Raw genomic sequence first — 18,984 nt, 5'->3', positions numbered from 1 at the left:
TCTTGTGATCTTGGAAATTTGTTGGGAGTTTTTATTGATGTCAAGATTCCATTAATCAAGACATTTTTATAGCAATTTGAAATTCATCAATTTCTCAATGTTATGCTTAGTTGCCATAACAATCTGTATTTTATGAATTTTTATACCTATTTTCTATTCCTGATGGACTCTAGCGGAATAAACACAAAACTTTACATTTCCATATAACTGTAGAGTTCATATGCTAAGGCAGAAGGTACATTCTGTAATGTCGTCTACTGTTGCTTAGACTTTATTTTTGTTTGATTTTAATTCTTGTTTCTTATCCACCAACCGCTGGGTGGGGTTCCTGACCTCCCGTAGTGGACAGGGAGGCATTTACTGGGTGGGGAACCTGACCTCCCATAGTGGGCGGGGGGGAGGGGGGTATATACTGTGTCTTCTATCCCATTATATCTGTTTTCCAACATGTCTTCTGTCTTTGTCTTGGAATGAGATTACTTGTTTTTTTCATGGCCCTGGTCGGAGTCCTGGCTGGGAGGGAAACAGTCAAATGCATAGTTATTGTTTTGGGAGATATTTTTTTCCTTGTAAATCATCTCTCTGTTATGTATTATTATATTTGTTATTTTGAATGTATAATGTAAGCATTTGAGTGTATTCCTCTTTGTTGGATTTTGTACTTGTGTCCGGATGAGACTTATAGGTGATCTCAAACTAAGTACATTGATGGTATTCTGTTGGAATCTACATCTAGATCTGATCCCTATTTGTTTCCACTTCCCCTTATTCTTACTTTCTCTTGGGTGCTTTTTAGTTGTAATTCTAGAACTTTTTACTATCCCATTTTCTTCCTTTTTACTGGCGCTAAATGTGTTGCAAGGGCCGTAAAACCCTTAAAATCAAAAACAGGGAGGCACTTACTGTGTCCTCTATCCCCCTATATCTGTTTTCCAACATGCTTTCTGTCTTTGCCTTGGAATGAGATTACTGACCCTGGCTGGAAGGGACACAGTCAAATTTCTAGACTTTTGGGAGATTATATTTTTTGTCTTGTATATCATCTCTCTGTTATGCACTGTATTTTTTTAATTTTTAAAATATATGATTTGTAAACATTTGAGTGTGTTCCTCTTAGTGGGGACCTATGCTTGTGTCTGGATGAGACTTTTAGGCGATCTCAAACTAAGTACATTGATAGTGAGCTCTTGAAATCTACATCTGTTTCCTATTTTAACGAATTCCCCTTTGTCTTACCATTTCATCGGTGCTTTAATTGCAGTTCTAGAACTTTTTACTTTCCCATTTTCTTCTATGACCTTAATGTGTAGCAAACGCCATAAAACCCTTAAAAACAGAACCAAACTGGGTCGGGTCTTCTAAACTCCCATTGTGGTCAAAGAAGTCACTTGCTGTTTCTATCCCCCATAGGTCTTTTCCCTTTCCATGTTGCTCTCTTTCTTTGTTCTGGATTGAGACTTTTTAAAAAATTGTCCTGGTGGGGACCTTCAGGTGGGAGGAAGCTGGGCATATGTATTTTACCTTTGTTTTTGAGAGATGACATTTTTTTTCGTGTAAATCATCTCTTTGTTATGTACTACTTCAGTAATTAGTTTTGAATGTATTGTACTTTGTAAACATGTGAGTGTCTCCCTGTTAGTGGGATCCTTCTTTGCATGAGCCTGGATGAGACTTTTAGTTGCCGTTAAAATAGGCTAGTTGATATATAGTTCAGGGAATCTTCTGTTCCCTCCCCTCTGTCTTGCTTTAATTTTCAGATAATATACACCAAAAAACCCCCAAAAAACAAAAAACAAACAACCCAACTTTACCACTATCATCTTCCTTTTCTTTACCTTTACCGATATTCCATGTCGGACACGACGTTGGAGATCATGATTCGCCAGCTCTCTCTCTCATCTGCGAGTTTCGCACATTGATTTATGGGGCTTCCTACTTACGCTGCAACATTTCCAAGCCAGCTTGTCCTTCTTCGTCCTCGACCACGCTTGCCTTCTATCTTTCCCTCTGCAATGGTCATCTGTAGTGAGTCGTGCCTTCTGATGTGGCCGAAATATCGGGTTATCCTCTTTCTAATAGTTGAAATGATCGTTGTTGATGTTATTCCTAAAGTTTGGAGTACTTGATGATTTGTTTTCTTTCTTCCAGGATACCCTTGCAATTCTTCTATAGGTCCACATCTCAAATGCTCTGAGTTTCTTTTCTAGTGTCTTTGTCAGAGACCATGTTTCATATCCATAAAGTAGTGTTGACCAAATGTAGCATTTTGCCAGACGTGTTTTTGTAGTAAGTGATAGGTCGTGGGATGTGATTAGGGAATGCATTTTTGAAAATTTACTCTTGGCCAATGCAATTTGTCTGATGATTTGTGCATCACATTTTCCATCTTCTGTCAATAATGCTCCTAGATATTGGAATGACTTTACTTGCTCTATGATCTTTCCATCTATTTCAATTGATATTTTCCCAATTTTTTTTTCTCTTGCTAAATAGCATTGTCTTTGTTTTTTTCACATTCATGAGCAGGCCAAACTTTTCACTTTCAGTTTTGACTATATCTACAATGGCTTGTAGATCTTGTTCAGTTTCTGCTATAAGCACTGTATCATCAGCATAGCGGAGATTATTAATATTCACTCCCCCAACATTAAGACCTGGCAGGTGTTCCGAGTTCCTGAATATTATGTCTGTGTATAGGTTGAATAATGCTGATACTCCTCTTTGAATGGTTAGGGGCTCAGAAATATCGTTGTTGATTCTGATTTTTGTTACCTGTTGCCAGTACAGGTTTGATATTACAGCAATGTCGTTATCATCTATGTCGGTGGTTCTGAGACTTTCTATCAACTCCTTGTGTTTAACGGTGTCAAAGGCTTTTGAATAATCAGTGAAGCAGGCATATATATCTTTTTGAGTATCTATATACTTTTCTATGAGCATTCGAAGATTGAAAATGGCCTCTCGAGTACCACTGTTTTTCCTTAATCCTGCCTGTTCTGGGCCGACATTTCTGTTGATCTTGTCAGATATTCTTCTGAGAATAATGATTAGAAGGAGCTTTAGGGTATGGCACATAATACTAATGGTTTGGTGATCTGAACACTCTGTGGCTTTTGATTTCTTCGGTAGTACTATAAAGACAGATGTTTTCAAGTCTTCTGGGATGTATGCTGAGCTGACATATCATTGCACAGGTCTGTGAGTTGTTCTTCACCAAAGTTTCCCAGTGCTTGTAGGGCTTCTGTTGAGATGTTGTCCACACCAATGGCTTTTCCTTTGCTCATTTGCTTCAAGGCATCTTTAACTTCAGATTTGATGATTGCTGGCCCTTGAAAGAAGTCTGTGATTGGGTTGTCTGGTCTATTGTCTTTAAAAATGTCTTCCACATATTCTTTCCATCTTTCTATGATTTTTTTCACTTTCAAACATAATATCTCCGTCTTTGCTTTTGATGCATCCGCTAGTTGCTGTTGGTTTGGACGTCATTTGTTTGATCTCTATGAACACGGCTTTGCTTTGACGTTTTTCCGTTAGGTCTTCTATTCTTCCTTTTCAATAGTGCTGAAATGACTTGAATGTTTTGCAACTGGGTGGGGTCCTGGCCTCCCATAGTGGGCAGGGAGGTACTTGCTGTGTCTTCTATCCCCTATACTGTTTTCCAACTTGCTTTGTCTTTGTCTTGGAATGAGATTACTTGGTTTTGCCCTGGCCCTGGCTGTAGTGCTTGGCTGGGAGGGAAACAGTCAAATGCATAGTTATTGTTTTGGGAGATGATATTTTTTTCCTTGTAAATCATCTCTCTGTTATGTATTGCTATGTTTGTTATTTTTAATGTATAATGTAAGCATTTGAGCGCATTCCTCTTAGTGGGATCTTGTGGTGGTGTATGGGTGAGACATTTAAGTGACCTCAAACTAAGTACATTGACGGTGTGTTCTTGGAATCTACATCTGTTCCCTATTTGAACCGATTCCCCATTGTCTTCCTTTTTCCCCAAGTCCTTTTAGTTGTACATCTAGAATCTTTTCACTATCTAATTTTCTTCCTTTTTACTGGCGCTGATATGACCTAAATGGGTTGCAAGCGCCGTAAAACATTTAAAACAACAACAATGTCTTGCAAATGCTGTAACATCCCTAAAAACAGAGATAAACATTATGTCGACTGTGTCATTCTCTAACTGAGTGGGGTCTTCTATCCCTCTATATCTATTTTCTGAGTTGCTTTTTGTCTTTGTCTTGGAATGGGATTACTTGATTTTGTTCTGACCTTTGTCGGAGTGTTTGGCTGAGTGGGAAACAGTCAAATGTTTAGTGTTTGTTTTAGGAGGTGATATTTTTTTCCTTGTAAATCATCTCTATCTTATGTCCTGATAGTTATATTTTTTGCTTTGAACATGTAAACATTTGAGAAACAAATATTATATATTTCAATGCAAAATTTCTCATATAAAAGATCTACATTGTCAACATCATTTATATAGGATTTTTAATGGATTTTTTGATATTTTAATTTATTTTGTTCCTTTCCACTGCTAAGCAATTGCCTCCCCAAGCTGGTAAACAATATGACAAGACACTCTCGATTACTGCTTTATAAAATAATGTGCAGAGGGTTTTATCTTTTCTAAACTGAGAAAGTTTTGATAAGGTCATAATAATAATAATAATAATAATAATAATAATATAATAATAAAATATAATAATAATAATAATAATAATAATAATAATAATAATAATAATAATAGTGATGATGATAAGAATGATACTGATAATAATAATAATAATAATAATAATAATAATAATAATAATAATAATAATAATAATAATATAATAATAATAATAATAATAATAAATAATATATAATAATAATAATAATAATAATAATAATAATAATGATAGTAATAATGATACAAAAGCGACTTTTGGCCTCTAGTCGACAACAGTATTGGAAGGACTGTTAGTGAAAAGCTCGTGTGATAGTTTGACAGGAAGTTGATCGATAGACCATACTAATCTACATGTGAGACTAATAAATTATGCTAATAATAGATATATGCAAAAAGCAGACGAGCCCATGCCCTTGTGTGCACAGTTGTGGGCGGTACACAGCAAAAACTAATAATTTTGTGAGTGTAATTTATCACATGTTAAGAAATCGCCAACTTGCATTGTTATTATTATGATATTTTTTTTATTATTGTTGTTGTGGTTATTATTATTATTATTATTTTATTATTATTATTATTAATTATTATTATTATTATATTATGGTGGGGTCCTTTGACCTCCCAAGGTGGGCATGAAGTCACTTGCTTCGTCCTTAATCCTCCTTTATCTGTTTTGGGAGCTGCTTTCTGTCTTTGTCTTGGAAGGAGATTACTTGGTTTGTCCCAGCTCTGGTTGGATACCCTGGCTGAAGGGAAACAGTCAAATGTATAGTTTTTGGGAGATGATATTTTTTTCCTTGTAAATCATCTCTCTGTTATGCATTGTATTATGTTTCGTCTACATAGTATATTATGTGATTTGTAAACATTTGAGTGTATTTCCCTTAATGGGGACCTGCGCTTCTGTCTGGATGAGACATTTAGGTCTGGGTGGGGTTCTTGACCTCCCATATAGGGGGAGGGGGGGGGGGGGGGGTACATACTGTGTTTTCTATCCCCTTATATTTGTTTTCCAACATGCTTTCTGTCTTTGTCTTGGAAAGATTACTTGGTTTTGTCCTGGCCTTGGCCGGATTCCTAGCTGGGAGGGAAACAGTCAAATGCATAGTTATTGTTTTGGGAGATGATTTTTTTTCCTTGTAAATCATTTCTTTGTTATGTATTATTATATTTGTTATTTTGAATGTATAATGTAAGCATTTGAGTGTATTCCTCTTTGTTGGATTTTGTGCTTGTGTCCGGATGAGACTTATAGGTGATCTCAAACTAAGTACATTGGTGGTGTGCTCTTGGAATCTACATCTGATCCCTATTTGTTCCCAGTTCCCCTATGTCTTACTTTTTCTTGGGTGCTTTAATTGTAATTCTAGAACTTTTTACTATCCCATTTTCTTCCTTTTTTACTGGCGCTGATATAACATAAATGCGTTGCAAGCGCCGTAAAACCCTTAAAAACAAACAAAAACAGACTTTTAGGTTATCTCAAGCTAAGTACTTTGATAGTGTGCTCTTGGAATCTACATCTGTTCCATATTTGAACCAATTCCCCTTTGTCTTACCTTTTCTTGGGTGCTTTTATTGTAATTCTAGAACTTTTGACTTTCCCATTTTCTTCCTTTTTACTGGCGCGGATATGACCTTAATGTGTTGCAAGCGCCGTAAAACCCTTAAAAACAAACAAACAAAACATGATTTGTTAACATTTGAATGTATTCCTGTTAGAGGGGACCAGCGCTTGTGTCTGGATGAAATTTTTAGGTGATCTCAAACTAAATACACTGGGTGGGGTTCCCAACCCCCTATAGTGGACAGGGAAGTACTTCTATCCCCCTGTATCTGTTTTCCAATTGCTTTCTGTCTTTGTCTTGGAATGAGATTATTTAGTTTTGCCCTGACCCTGGCCGGAGTCCTTGGCTGAGAGGGAAACAGTCGAATTATAGTTATCGTTCAGGGAGATGATATTTTTTTCCTTGTAAATCATCTCTCTTATTTTGTTATTTTAACATATGATTTGTAAACATTTGAGTGTATTCCTTTTAGTGGGATTTTGTGCTGGTGTCTGGGTGAGACTTTTAGGTAATCTCAAACTAAGTACACTGATCGTGTGCTCTTGGAATCTACAACTGTTCCCTATTTGTACCATTCCCCTTTGTCTTACTTTTTCCTCAAGTCCTTTTAATTGTACATCTTGAATGTTTTTACTATCCAATTCTCTTTGGAATTTACAACCTGTCCCTATTTGAACCATTTCTCTTTGTCTTACTTTGTCTTTAATTTTAATTCTAGAACTTTTACTATCCCATTTTCTTCCTTTTTAATATGTGTTGCCAAGTGCCGTAAAACCTTCAAAAAGCAAACGATTATAATAATGATAATAATAATAATAATAATAATAATAATAATAATAATAATAATAATAATAATAGTAATAATAATAAAAATAATAATAATAATAATGATAATAATAATAATAATAATAATAATAATAATAATAATAATAATAATAATAGTAATTATTATTATTATTATTATTATTATTATTATTATTATTATTATTATTATTATTATTATTATTGGGGGGCGAAGTGGCCGAGTGGTTAAGGCATTGCACTGTGATCCGGATGACCCGGGGTTCGAGCCCTGCTTCAGGCACTTTCGTTTTATTCCTTGAGCAAGATTATTAACCCCCAATTTGCTTACTTGGACAACATGGGTGATTCCTGTTGATATCAGACATCTTGTTTGATGAGTTATCTATATTCCTTCGTGGAATGCCTAGGCGACGATATCTTATGATATCTTATCTTATGATATCGTGGCGCAAAAGGCATAATTTTTTAATTTTATCATCATCATTATTATTATTATTATTATTATTATTATTATTATTATTATTATTATTATTATTATTATTATTATTATTATTATTATTATTATTATTATTATTATTAACAAAAATGATGACAGTATAGAAAAGTGAAAGCTTCCAAATGAAAATTAAAATGATAAGAACATGCATATTATTTCCAACAGCATTATATGTATGTGAATGGTGAACAATCACAAAAATCGATGAAAATAAAATAATGCATTTCAAATGAAAAGCTACCGGAGAATTCTCCACATTCCCTGGACAGCTAAGGAAACTAATGTGTAAGAGTCCCTGGGCATTAGGGAGACATATCAAGATGATACCGAAATAGAAACTAAAACTTGCCCCTATTTTTTTTGACATATCAAGAGACAAGACACCTTGAAAGTTTTTTTTTTTTTCTAGAGGGTATTATGGAGGTGAAAGAGGGAGACAGAGACCACGAAGATGGTCACAAGACATCAGCGGGTGGATGAATAAGCCAGTGATTGAATGTGGAATGTTGACGCAGGACAGAAGCTTGTTTCGGTTGGCAGTTCTGGAGGCCACATCCAGGAGGGATAAGCCATAATGATGATGATTTTTATTATCATTATTATTATTATTATTATTATTATTATTATTATTATTATTATTATTATTGTTTGTTGTTGTTGTTGTTGTTGTTGTTGTTGTTGTTGTTGTTGTTGTTGTTCTTCTTCTTCTTCTTCTTCTTCTTCTTCTTCTTCTATTATTATTATTATTATTATTATTATTATTATTATTATTATTATTATTTATTATTATTATTATTATTATTATTATTATTATTTATTATTATTATTATTGTTGTTGTTGTTGTTCTTATTACTGTTTTTTTAAATTATTATTATTATTATTTTTAATGCACACCAGACTGGACTGATAACCAGGATTCTCTATGTACTATGTCCTATTTTCAAGCAGCTCAGTTTAGAGAAGGCATTCTATAATCTTTCAAGTGTCATCAGAGAATACGTTCATGCTTTATGATTTTAATTGCACAACTAAGAGAAAATAAGAATATGGCATACTGCTAGTTGTGCCACTTCCGACATGTACAACATGCAGATCTGACATCCGAACGCAATTATGGACCTATATTAATATTGTTGTAATGGACAATATTTTGCGTCATTTTTTTTTTTTTAGATTTTCATTACAACAATGAGCCGATAATGAATGGGTTATCAGACTTGCAAATAAGTGCAAGTCATTATTTCTTAAGGGACAGGCCTATGATTTGGGAAGGCCATGACCCTTTGAAAGTCATGATTGATACTATATGTTTAATTTACCATATCTTTTTTTTTTTTAATGTAAATAATCCTTTGCCATGATGATAGCAGTCGTATACTGAATTGACTTGGTGTTGTGGTCAAGGCCAAATGCTATTATTTAGGTATAAAAAACAAATGGTTCCACATAATATGACATGCTCCCTGTGGCATTTGCTCACTCTTGACATATCATAATCATTACCAGATTGATGCAGGAAGTCATGAGTGGGGTATTTTGACCTCCCAAAGTGGATGGGGGTGGAAGGGCGGGGAGAGGGGGGGGGGGGGGGTCACTGTTGCTGTGTCTTCTATCCCCCTATATTTCCTTTTCAAGGTTGCTTTCTGTCTTTGTCTTGAAATGAAGTGTTGTGATACCACTGTTCTGGCAATTAGCTTGACGTGATATTACAATGAACAAATGGATTTAAGTACCATAATCAAAGTCTACTATTGACCTTTGTGGATCCCGGTAGCTCATTCGATAGAGCACTCACTTCACAAGCAAATGGATCGATATAAATCCTGTTCAAACCCCTGTCCACCCAGCCTTGATTATGCTGGCTCTGTTAAGTAATAAAAAGTACTTTGCGATCAATTTGGATCCTATCCAAAGGGTAGCAATAAATTGTGAGTGTCCATTTAAGACAAGGATACTTGGAAAAACTATGGCTACATGGGTTATATTGTTCAATTTTAATGATATTATTGATATAAACTAGATAATATCCTAAGCCAGCCGTAAACTGATTTCAAATATTATTTTCAACCCTGCAGTCTACCATTCCTTCTCCCCATTTTTAAAACTTTTGATTAAATGAGTTAACTCTGGTCAGTAATAGTCATGGGAAGTTTGTGTTTTATAAAGTAAACATGTTTCTGGGTGGGGTTCCCGACCCCCCATAGTAGGCAGGGAGGTATTTACTGTGTCTTCTATCCCCTTGTATCTGTTTTCCAATTGCTTTCTGTCCTTGTCTTGGAATGAGATTACTAAGTTTTATCCTGACCCTGGCCGGAGTCCTTGGCTGGGAGGGAAACAGTCGAATGTATAGTTATAGTTTGAGAGATGATATTTTTTTCCTTGTAAATCATCTCTCTGTTATGTACTGTTATTTTTTCATCTTAAACATATGATTTGCAAACATTTGAGTGTATTTCTCCTAGTGGGATCTTGTGCTGGTGTCTGGGTGAGACTTTTAAGTGATATCAAACTAAGTACACTGATAGTGTGCTCTTGGAATCTACATCTGTTCCCTATTTGAACCATTTCCCCTTTGTCTTACTTTTTCCTCAAGTCCTTTTAATTGTACATCTAGAATATTTATACTATCCAATTTTCTTATTTTTTACTGGCGCTGATATGACCTAAATGTGTTGCAAGCGCCGTAAAACCCCAAAATCCAAACAAACATAAACATGTTTGAAGAGTTTAAAAGTTATTAGATATTTCTTATTACATAAATTGCAAGAATTTATCCGACCCTTTGTGTGACAGATAGAAACAGGCCAAGAACATTATTACATATTTGTCTATACCCAGCTTTGATGTGTTAATGTGATAAAAAATTCTGCTGATAACAAAAAACAACTCTCTCATCTGCTGATAACAAAAAACAACTCTCTCAAGTGTTTTAGTAATAGTGTTGTGAACCTGGACATTGAAAGTGCTGCAGACATGTTTCTATTTATTACTGGGATATTGCTAGTCTTCTATGTGCTGGATAAAGTTATCCGCTCCTTCAAAGTTGGCGGTTTTGGTCAGAAGTACATTTTCATCACTGGTTGTGACACTGGATTTGGGCACCAACTTGCATTGTGAGTATCTAATGCAATATTCTGACCCACTGTCTGAAAACCGTATTCACACAACCACGAATATAAAACGTGGGGTCAATTTCTAATCATTACGCTGGAGAATAAATACAATTTCTTTTTATTATGCTGGGAAATAAATACAATTTCTTTTTATTATGCTGGGGAATAAATACAATTTCTTTTTATTATACTGGAAAATAAATACAATTTCTATTCATTATACTGGAGAATAAAAATACAATTTCATAAATTGAAAAAATGGGCCAAAAACTCGTATTTCTTATCATTTTAATTCTAGTCTAAATTCACTTTTTCAGGATCCAATTCATCCCGACATAATACCGTTTTGAGACGATGGGCCACGTAGATACACTTATCCTTGGTGCGAATATTGTTCTTTTTTTTTTTTTTTCTCTTTCATTATTATTATTATTCTTCATCTTCTTCTACCACAGCTTCAGTCTTTGAAGAATATTGTGGTCGTTAGTTTACTCAGTGGTTCATGATATTGTTGTATTTGCCTGGTTTCCAGTGGCTTCAGATTTGTTTCAGTCACGGTTGATGGCTAAAAGGAGTTTTAGATGTGTGTTAATATGAGGGTGAGGAAATGTGAAATTTGAGTGAGATGATATTATTACAACCATAACGACAACTACTACTTCTACTACTACTAATCACTACTACTACTACTACTACTACTACTACTACTACTACTACTACTACTACTATCTACTACTACTATACTACTACTACTACTACTACTACTACTACTACTACTATACTACTACTACTACTACTACTACTACTACTTACTATATCACTACTACTACTAACTACTACTACTACACTATACTACTACTACTACACTATCACTACTACTACTACTACTACTACTTACTACTACTACTACTACTTACTATACTACTACTACTACTACTACTACTACTACTACTACTACTACTACATACTACTACTACTATTACTATTACTACTACTACAACGACTACTACTACTGCTAATAATAATAATAATAATAATAATAATAATAATAATAATAATAATAATAATAATAATAATAATAATAATGATGATGATGATGATGATGATGATGATGATGATGATGATGATGATGATGATGATGATGATGATGATGATGATGATGATAATAATAATAATAGTAATAATGATGATATTGATGATGAAAATAATAATAAAATAATAATAATAATAATAATAATAATAATAATAATAATAATAATAATAATAATAATAATAATAATAATAATAATAATTCGTCCCCCCAAAAAAGGACATTTGTGTACAGGAATGTGTGTGTTAAAAATATAGGTATAAATAAATCATGTGGGTGCAAAAACAAATAGCGACATAAAATACTATAAATTTACACAGATAATAGGAGTAGCAGTAGTTGTTTGTTTAAGGGAGGGCAAATTATTGAGAAAAACACATACCTAGTAAATACGAACTGTCCCCTAGCTTTACTCCACACTTGGATTAATACAGGCACTGCATTTTATGTTTCATTAAAAAAAAATAATTAAATTTCACTTTTCCACCATAGGAGAAAAGGCATTAGTGACCCATCGTTTCAAACGGGTTTTATGTCGGGAGGAACTGGGGCGTAAAATTGAATTAATGACCACAAACATGAATGTTGGGGTCAATTCCTATTCATAATGGTGAAGAATAAATAAATGTATTTTCTTACATTAAAAAAAAAAACATCCAAAGTTTTGTATTTCTCATCAATTTAATTTATACCGTTTCGGGACGATGGGTCCAATCATTTTCTCTCGCTCTCTCTCTCTCTCTCTCTCTCTCTCTCTCTCTCTCTCTCTCTCTCTCTCTCTCTCTCTCTCTCTCTCTCTCTCTCTCTCTCTCTCTCTCTCTCTCTCTCTCGCAAGAAGGAAGAAGTGAGGTGTTGGTGTTTTCGAACAAAACAGAGTCTTTCAAACTGTGTTGAACATTGTTTATCGGCATTTATATCAGATATTTTACCGACTGAAGTACTTGGACCCACAACTCAAGCTAGAAATGTATTGAATGATGTACTAATTTGTACTTTATTGCAAGCCTGAATTTTTCAAAACAACAATACCCCTCCCCCCCCCCCCCCCCCCATTATCTGAATACAACCACAAATTACACCAATTTAACACAGAAAGCACTGCTCTGTCAGTGGTCATGCCCATATCAATAATAGGGGAAATTGATGTTTTTTCAGGTTAAAAAAATACTTGAACCTTACCGGTATAAGGTTAAATTAATGAATATGTATCAATCATTGTCCTTTTTATTTATTTATTTGCTTATTTATTTATTTTGTTAATTTATTTGAATTACCTTTTATGTCCCCAGACATTTAGATAACTTGGGTTTCCCCGTTTTTGCTGCCTGTTTGACAGAGGATGGTGAGAAGGATCTGACTGATAAAGCATCCACACGTCTTGTCACTCTGTCTCTAGATGTCTCAGACTCAGCCAGCATTCACAATGCTTTTGAACTTGTACAGTCAAAACTACCTCAAGGTTCAGGTTTGGAGTGGTTTTTTTCTTCTTTCCCTTATTAACTGCAAGGTGATTTTTAATCGTAAAGGAATCCTGTCATGTGAACATGTCCAGGTTACAAATTATACGTGACTTAAACAGTCAGAGGTCTGATCCACCCAAAATTAAATAAAACATGGTGTGCAAAGCTCGTATGTAGACTTCAGAGTTTTGATCCGCCGACCATCGATATTATGGTTGACAAAGAAGGCCCAAAACAATATGGAGCAGGATGGTGGAAAAAGAAAGGTCTGAAATTTGGATGGCGCTCCTGGCAGAGGGTCAGGACTGTAGCCAAGGATTGGAATAAATGGAAGGATAATGTCTAGGCCTTATAGGCCTCCTGGCGCTGAGAGATTTAAGGTAATGGTAAGGTAACTTAAATGGAATTTATAACTTGATTATAAAATTAAAGTTAACTTTGATGCCTTCATTCAGGAGAGTGAATTTTGTTGTTTAAAAAAAAAAAATTCCAAAAAGCTTAAATTTTTTGCTTCTGATTATTTTGTCTTTTTAGCTCAGTTATCTTTATCAATTGCATCCTGAAGGATATCAGGTTGAGGCGATGAGTCTCGTGTAAATTTAGTTGATGTGAGCAGAGTTATTCAAAAGAAGAGGTATATACCTATACATGGTCTTGTTTTTTTGTTGTTTTAAAATTTTTTATCACTATTGTGTGTTTTTGTGTGTGTGTGTGTCTATGTGTGTGTGTGTGTGTGTTTTATATCTTGAGCATTTTGTACACAGCATTGTCTATATTCAATTCTGAAAAAATATGCTGATAGCTTTGTTGCATGGTATGGTCACGTTTTTCTATCGTCCTTCTCCCCACCCAGTAGTGATTGGGTATATATCCCTTTTAGATTCGGTAGAAAATACATTGCAATATAATAGCATCTTTTCCTTAATATGACCAGCAATTGTTCAACATCAAAAGTGACTCATCGTCTCAAAAGGGTATTATGCCGGAGTGATGTGGATGCTGAAAATTGAATTTGGGGAGAAAAAAGATATGATAATTACATTAAATTGTTTTATTGAGGAGAATCAATACAGTTTCGTAAATTATTTTAACTCAGAGTCAGAATTCCATGATCATTGTAAACTTAATATTAACATTGGGCAAATGCTTCATCTTGACATCTTACACCAGTTTGACACGATCAGCCACAAATCTGATTGAATTTCACTGACTTGAAATCTGATTCTTCACTTTGCAGGGTTGTGGGCTATAGTCAATAATGCAGGAACTGTCGGGCCTCCTGTTCCCACTGAAATGTGCCCTATGGAAGAATTCCATAAGACATGTGTCGTCAATTTATTGGGACCAGTGGAAATTTGTCGTAAATTCCTGCCTCTGCTGCGTAAGGTGAAAGGTCGGGTGGTAAATATGACCAGTGTGATGGGTCGCAATGGCTGTGTCACATCTGCTTACTGTGCCAGCAAGTTTGGAATGGAAGGATTTTCAGACTCCCTTAGGTGGGTGAACTTTTCATTTTTTAATTTGGGGGGGGGGGGGTGTGAAACATCATTAAAATGTTTTTGTTTTTTAAAAAATATTAATTTTGTAACCTCTACTATACAATAATTCACATCAAATGCTGTTGATTTTTGTAGCTATTTAATCGCTACATCTACTCATTTACTACTCTGATAACTAATGAAAAAAAACCCCTCTCAATCCAATATTCAATATTGTCCTTTGCAACAATGATAAATAAGCCAATAATTTGAATTAAGTTATTAGACTTGTTAATTAATTATAGGTATAGTTTGATAGGGACTATTGATTGTGGTGATTAGATGATGATGGTCGCATGATTTTGATGATAATGATCGTGATGATTAATAATACAACTTTGATTATGATAATGATTGCTATAGATAACCATTAACTTTGGATTATTCTTTAGATTGGAGCTTTACAACCTGGGTGTCAAGGTGTCCCTAATAGAGCCGGGCGGTTTCCTGACAAAGGTGATGGACCGAGAACCAATGTTTAACGAACTTGTCAAATATCACACACGAGCTGATGATGAGGTGAAGAAAGCCTATGGGGAAAACTTTATTGATGAAAGTTAGTACATTGGATTTTAACTCAAATTATCACTTCTATTCTTAACACACATGGTTCATATGTATTCTAACCTGACGACATATGAAGATTTACGCAGTGCAAACAAGATAAGTAATGAGGAAAATTAGGATTTGAAAAAAAAAAATAATCCCACTATTTCAAGGGTTAAAAAATGAATAATGAAATGAATCAGTTATTTAATCAAACCCGAATAGATTAAGCCATTTGCATTCGTTATTATCTTATTTCTTATCATTTGACCCAAAGAACATTTGCATGATGCAAATTAGCTGGTTCTAGTCAGAGAGGAAAAAAAAGCTCTCAGCTAATAGATCAAAATGCATTTTAAATTTAACCAAGAAAAAAAAAAGAAAGAATGAGAAAGAAATGTAATACAAATGGCATCTGTAATTAATGTTATTTTGACACTCAAGGAATGAAATAAGTATATACTGTACATCGGTCAACACATAGTGATAAGATACACCATTGTTAGCCTTTCTTTCTTTAGGAAATGACTCTCTCCAGGTTTAATGGTCGTTTGACTTTAATGTGAATCCGCTGAATCTCATGGATAGAACATTTCCCATTTAATCATTGAATCTGAAAAATATTTTATCCATTATCCATTTTCTCCAATTATATTTGTGCCTAATGGATATGAGTGGATATCCTTTACAACAAAATGCTTAAAACCAAAATAGATAATTAATTTTCTTTATTTTGGTTTAGCCTGCATTTACTACATTCCTCTTTTGTCTTACTCTATTTTAAGCGCCTATTCTTGTCTTATAACAAAGTCAAATAATGTCAATCAGTGTCAGTGACTGGATGGATGACAAAAGCAACAAACTTCTGGCAATGGCATTGTGTTCTTGCTTAACACACCTTCCAATCTTTCGACCGAGGTGTGACTGAGAACCTGGTTTTAGAAAGTGATGGCTTAGTAGTGGAGGGGCAGAAGAAAAATTAAATCATTAGGAATCATTTAGCATGATAAAGCAGTGGAAATATGCAACATAAATGTAAATACTTTTAAAAAAAAAATACACTCTCACTCTCCAAATGTAATTTTTAAAAAATATATATAATATCATTTATTTATTTATTTATTTATTTATTTATCTGTTTCTTCTCTCTAGACATAAGTCTGTTTGACGAAGTTGTTAAAAAGGCCAACCCTAACACATCCCTAGTGATTGATGCTTACACCCACGCCATCGTAGCCCGATACCCTAGAACACGGTATGTCGTAGGATGGGATGCCAAACTGCTTTTCATTCCATTAACATGGCAGCAGCAGCTTCTTATGGTTCACACTATTATGTTATGACGATCGACCCAATCAGCAAAGTCCGGTCCGCATTCGTGCACCGTCGCGAACCCGCCCGGTAGCATCGTCACAACACACCTTTCGACTAGATGCTCTGCCGTTTCGGGTTCTTGCCCACAGCGTGGACATAAAGGACAGGAAGTTAGACCCCACTGATGTAACGCATTAACATGGCTGCCAGGTGGTGTCTCTGATTGGATTATCATGACGCTCAGGAGGAAAACGTATGAAATGGTGAAAAATAGAAGGAACTGATGGATAACGTGATGATCCATCATTTTCTGGGGTGTTTTTTCCCCCATTATTCCACTATATATATCATGGTATATTAAAGAATGAATTAAACATTTGAATTGCTTGGCAGACAGGCTATCAAACATTTGATATTCCTCCACCTTATGTTGTAATTGACTGCCATCTTTACTCTTTTCTCCCAAATGTTGTGTTCTCTTTCTACAACAGTCTACCTTCATGTATCAAACTATTGAAAATGCACTACAGACTTTCAATATAGGAAGATTCCATATTATATTTTTTAAAATAATTATTTATTCTCATCTTTTACATGTTGATAATTTGATAGAGTAATTTTTAAAAAATGACATATATAGCATGCCTGGTATATTGTGCACCTAGAGCTATATTATTGTATGGGAGATACGCTATATTAATAAATTACATTATTATTATTATTGTCATTATTATTATTATTATTATTATTATTATTATTATTATTATTATTATTATTATTATTATTATTATTATTATTATTATTATTATTATTATTATTATATATTTGAGTGTGTGTGTGTGTGTTTGTTTGTGTCTGTGTATGTGTGTGTGTCTGTATGTGTGTGTGTCTGTGTGTGTGTGTGTGTGTCTGTGTGTGTGTCTGTGTATGTGTGTGTGTGTGTCTGTATGTGTGTGTGTCTGTGTGTGTGTGTCTGTGTGTGTGTCTGTGTATGTGTGTGTGTGATATGCACTTGACAATTGACTGAGTCTGTCTGTTTCTATTGTTTAGAATAGAATGAGAATCACGAAAAAAAAAAGATATAAAATTACTTAAAAATCGCAGTACCTCCTAATATTAGCCTGCTTTCACAGGCTGGAAATGCATTTCTGTTTTCTTGGTGAGAATGCTAAGTTATTTTGTCGGGTTATTATTATTATTATTATTATTATTATTATTATTATTATTATTATTATTATTATTATTATTATTATTATTATTATTATGGTAATTATTATTTGATATAGCGCCAGTATCTACAAGTAGTGCTGAGAGGTGCTTTACAATATTTTTTTTGGTATCACACAAGTTCATTCATTCGACTACAAAATCACCACAACTGTCACATACATATCTTGTTCGAAGTTCACATAGAATCACGATAAACAGAATGAAAAAATTGGTTTTTAAATGCCATTTGAAGACTAGTAGACTTTCACATTGTTGGGTTTTAGGTGGTAAAGAATTCCATATGATTGGAACCGAAAATGCAAAACAGCACTCAGCAAACTTTGTTCTTGGGATGTTTTTCTCCATTAGTGAAGAACTGGCAGATTGCAGAGATCGAGTTGGTTTATATTCCCTCACAAGGCATTCAAGGTATTCAGGTGATGTATGGTGGAGGCAATTGTTAGTAAAATATGTGATTTTGTATTTTATTCTTTTCTCTATTGGAAGCCAGTGTAGTGACTTAAGGACCGGTGTTATTGGTCCCAAGGCTTTGTCCTTGTAACTATATGAGCAGCTTTGTTTTGCATCAACCTTAGTCTTTTCAGCGATATTTTTGGTAGGCCGTACAGTAGAGAGATGCAATAATCCAAGCGGCTGGTATCAAGGGCATAGATAAATGTTTTGCATGTTTCGTCATCAATAACATTTCGTATTCTATCATTTGGAGTGTGCTATGAACCGCCTGACAGCACTTTGTTATGTGTGCACGCATGTCTAGGTGAGTGTCAAAATAGAAACCAAGCTTTTGAACAACATTGGAATTTTTGATAACAGATTTGCCGAAGGACAGTTGGTCAATGAGTATATCCTTTCCTGTCTTTTTGAATCCAAGCAGCTCAGTTTTGTCCTTGTTGAATGTAAGCTTCCTGTTTGTCATCCATGCTCTAACGTTATCTAGACATGCTGCAAGTCGCTCTTTTGTTTCTTCAATATTTTTTTTATGAAATGGGAGTGTATAGCTGGGTATCATCGTTTGTTTTTCTTTTTTTTTTTGTTTGTTTACTGATGATATTGATGATAATGATAATACTGACAATGCAAATGCAAATTATGATGATGACTATTGTAATGATGATGATGATGATGATGATGATGATGATGATGATGATGATGATG

General features: G+C 34.3%; 1 protein-coding gene across 1 annotated transcript; it reads left to right on the top strand.

Annotated features, from left to right (window-relative positions):
* The first annotated feature begins 9,131 nt into the window (after window positions 1-9,131).
* LOC144972484 (retinol dehydrogenase 7-like) lies at window positions 9,132-18,756 on the top strand. The gene is made up of 6 exons (XM_078913752.1): window positions 9,132-10,651; window positions 13,031-13,206; window positions 14,439-14,697; window positions 15,132-15,295; window positions 16,438-16,540; window positions 18,178-18,756. Exons 1-6 carry the CDS (start codon window positions 10,512-10,514, stop codon window positions 18,368-18,370), a joined length of 1,035 nt encoding a protein of 344 aa, XP_078769878.1. The 5' UTR covers window positions 9,132-10,511; the 3' UTR covers window positions 18,371-18,756.
* Window positions 18,757-18,984: the final 228 nt, after the last annotated feature.

This window comes from Berghia stephanieae, chromosome 5 (genome assembly GCF_034508935.2).
Source record: "Berghia stephanieae isolate SIO BIC M18660-M18661 chromosome 5, UCSD_Bste_1.3, whole genome shotgun sequence".
Classification (NCBI taxonomy): domain Eukaryota; kingdom Metazoa; phylum Mollusca; class Gastropoda; order Nudibranchia; family Aeolidiidae; genus Berghia; species Berghia stephanieae.
Note: the sequence above shows the minus strand (reverse complement) of the source record. Positions and strands in the feature narration are given on the sequence as shown.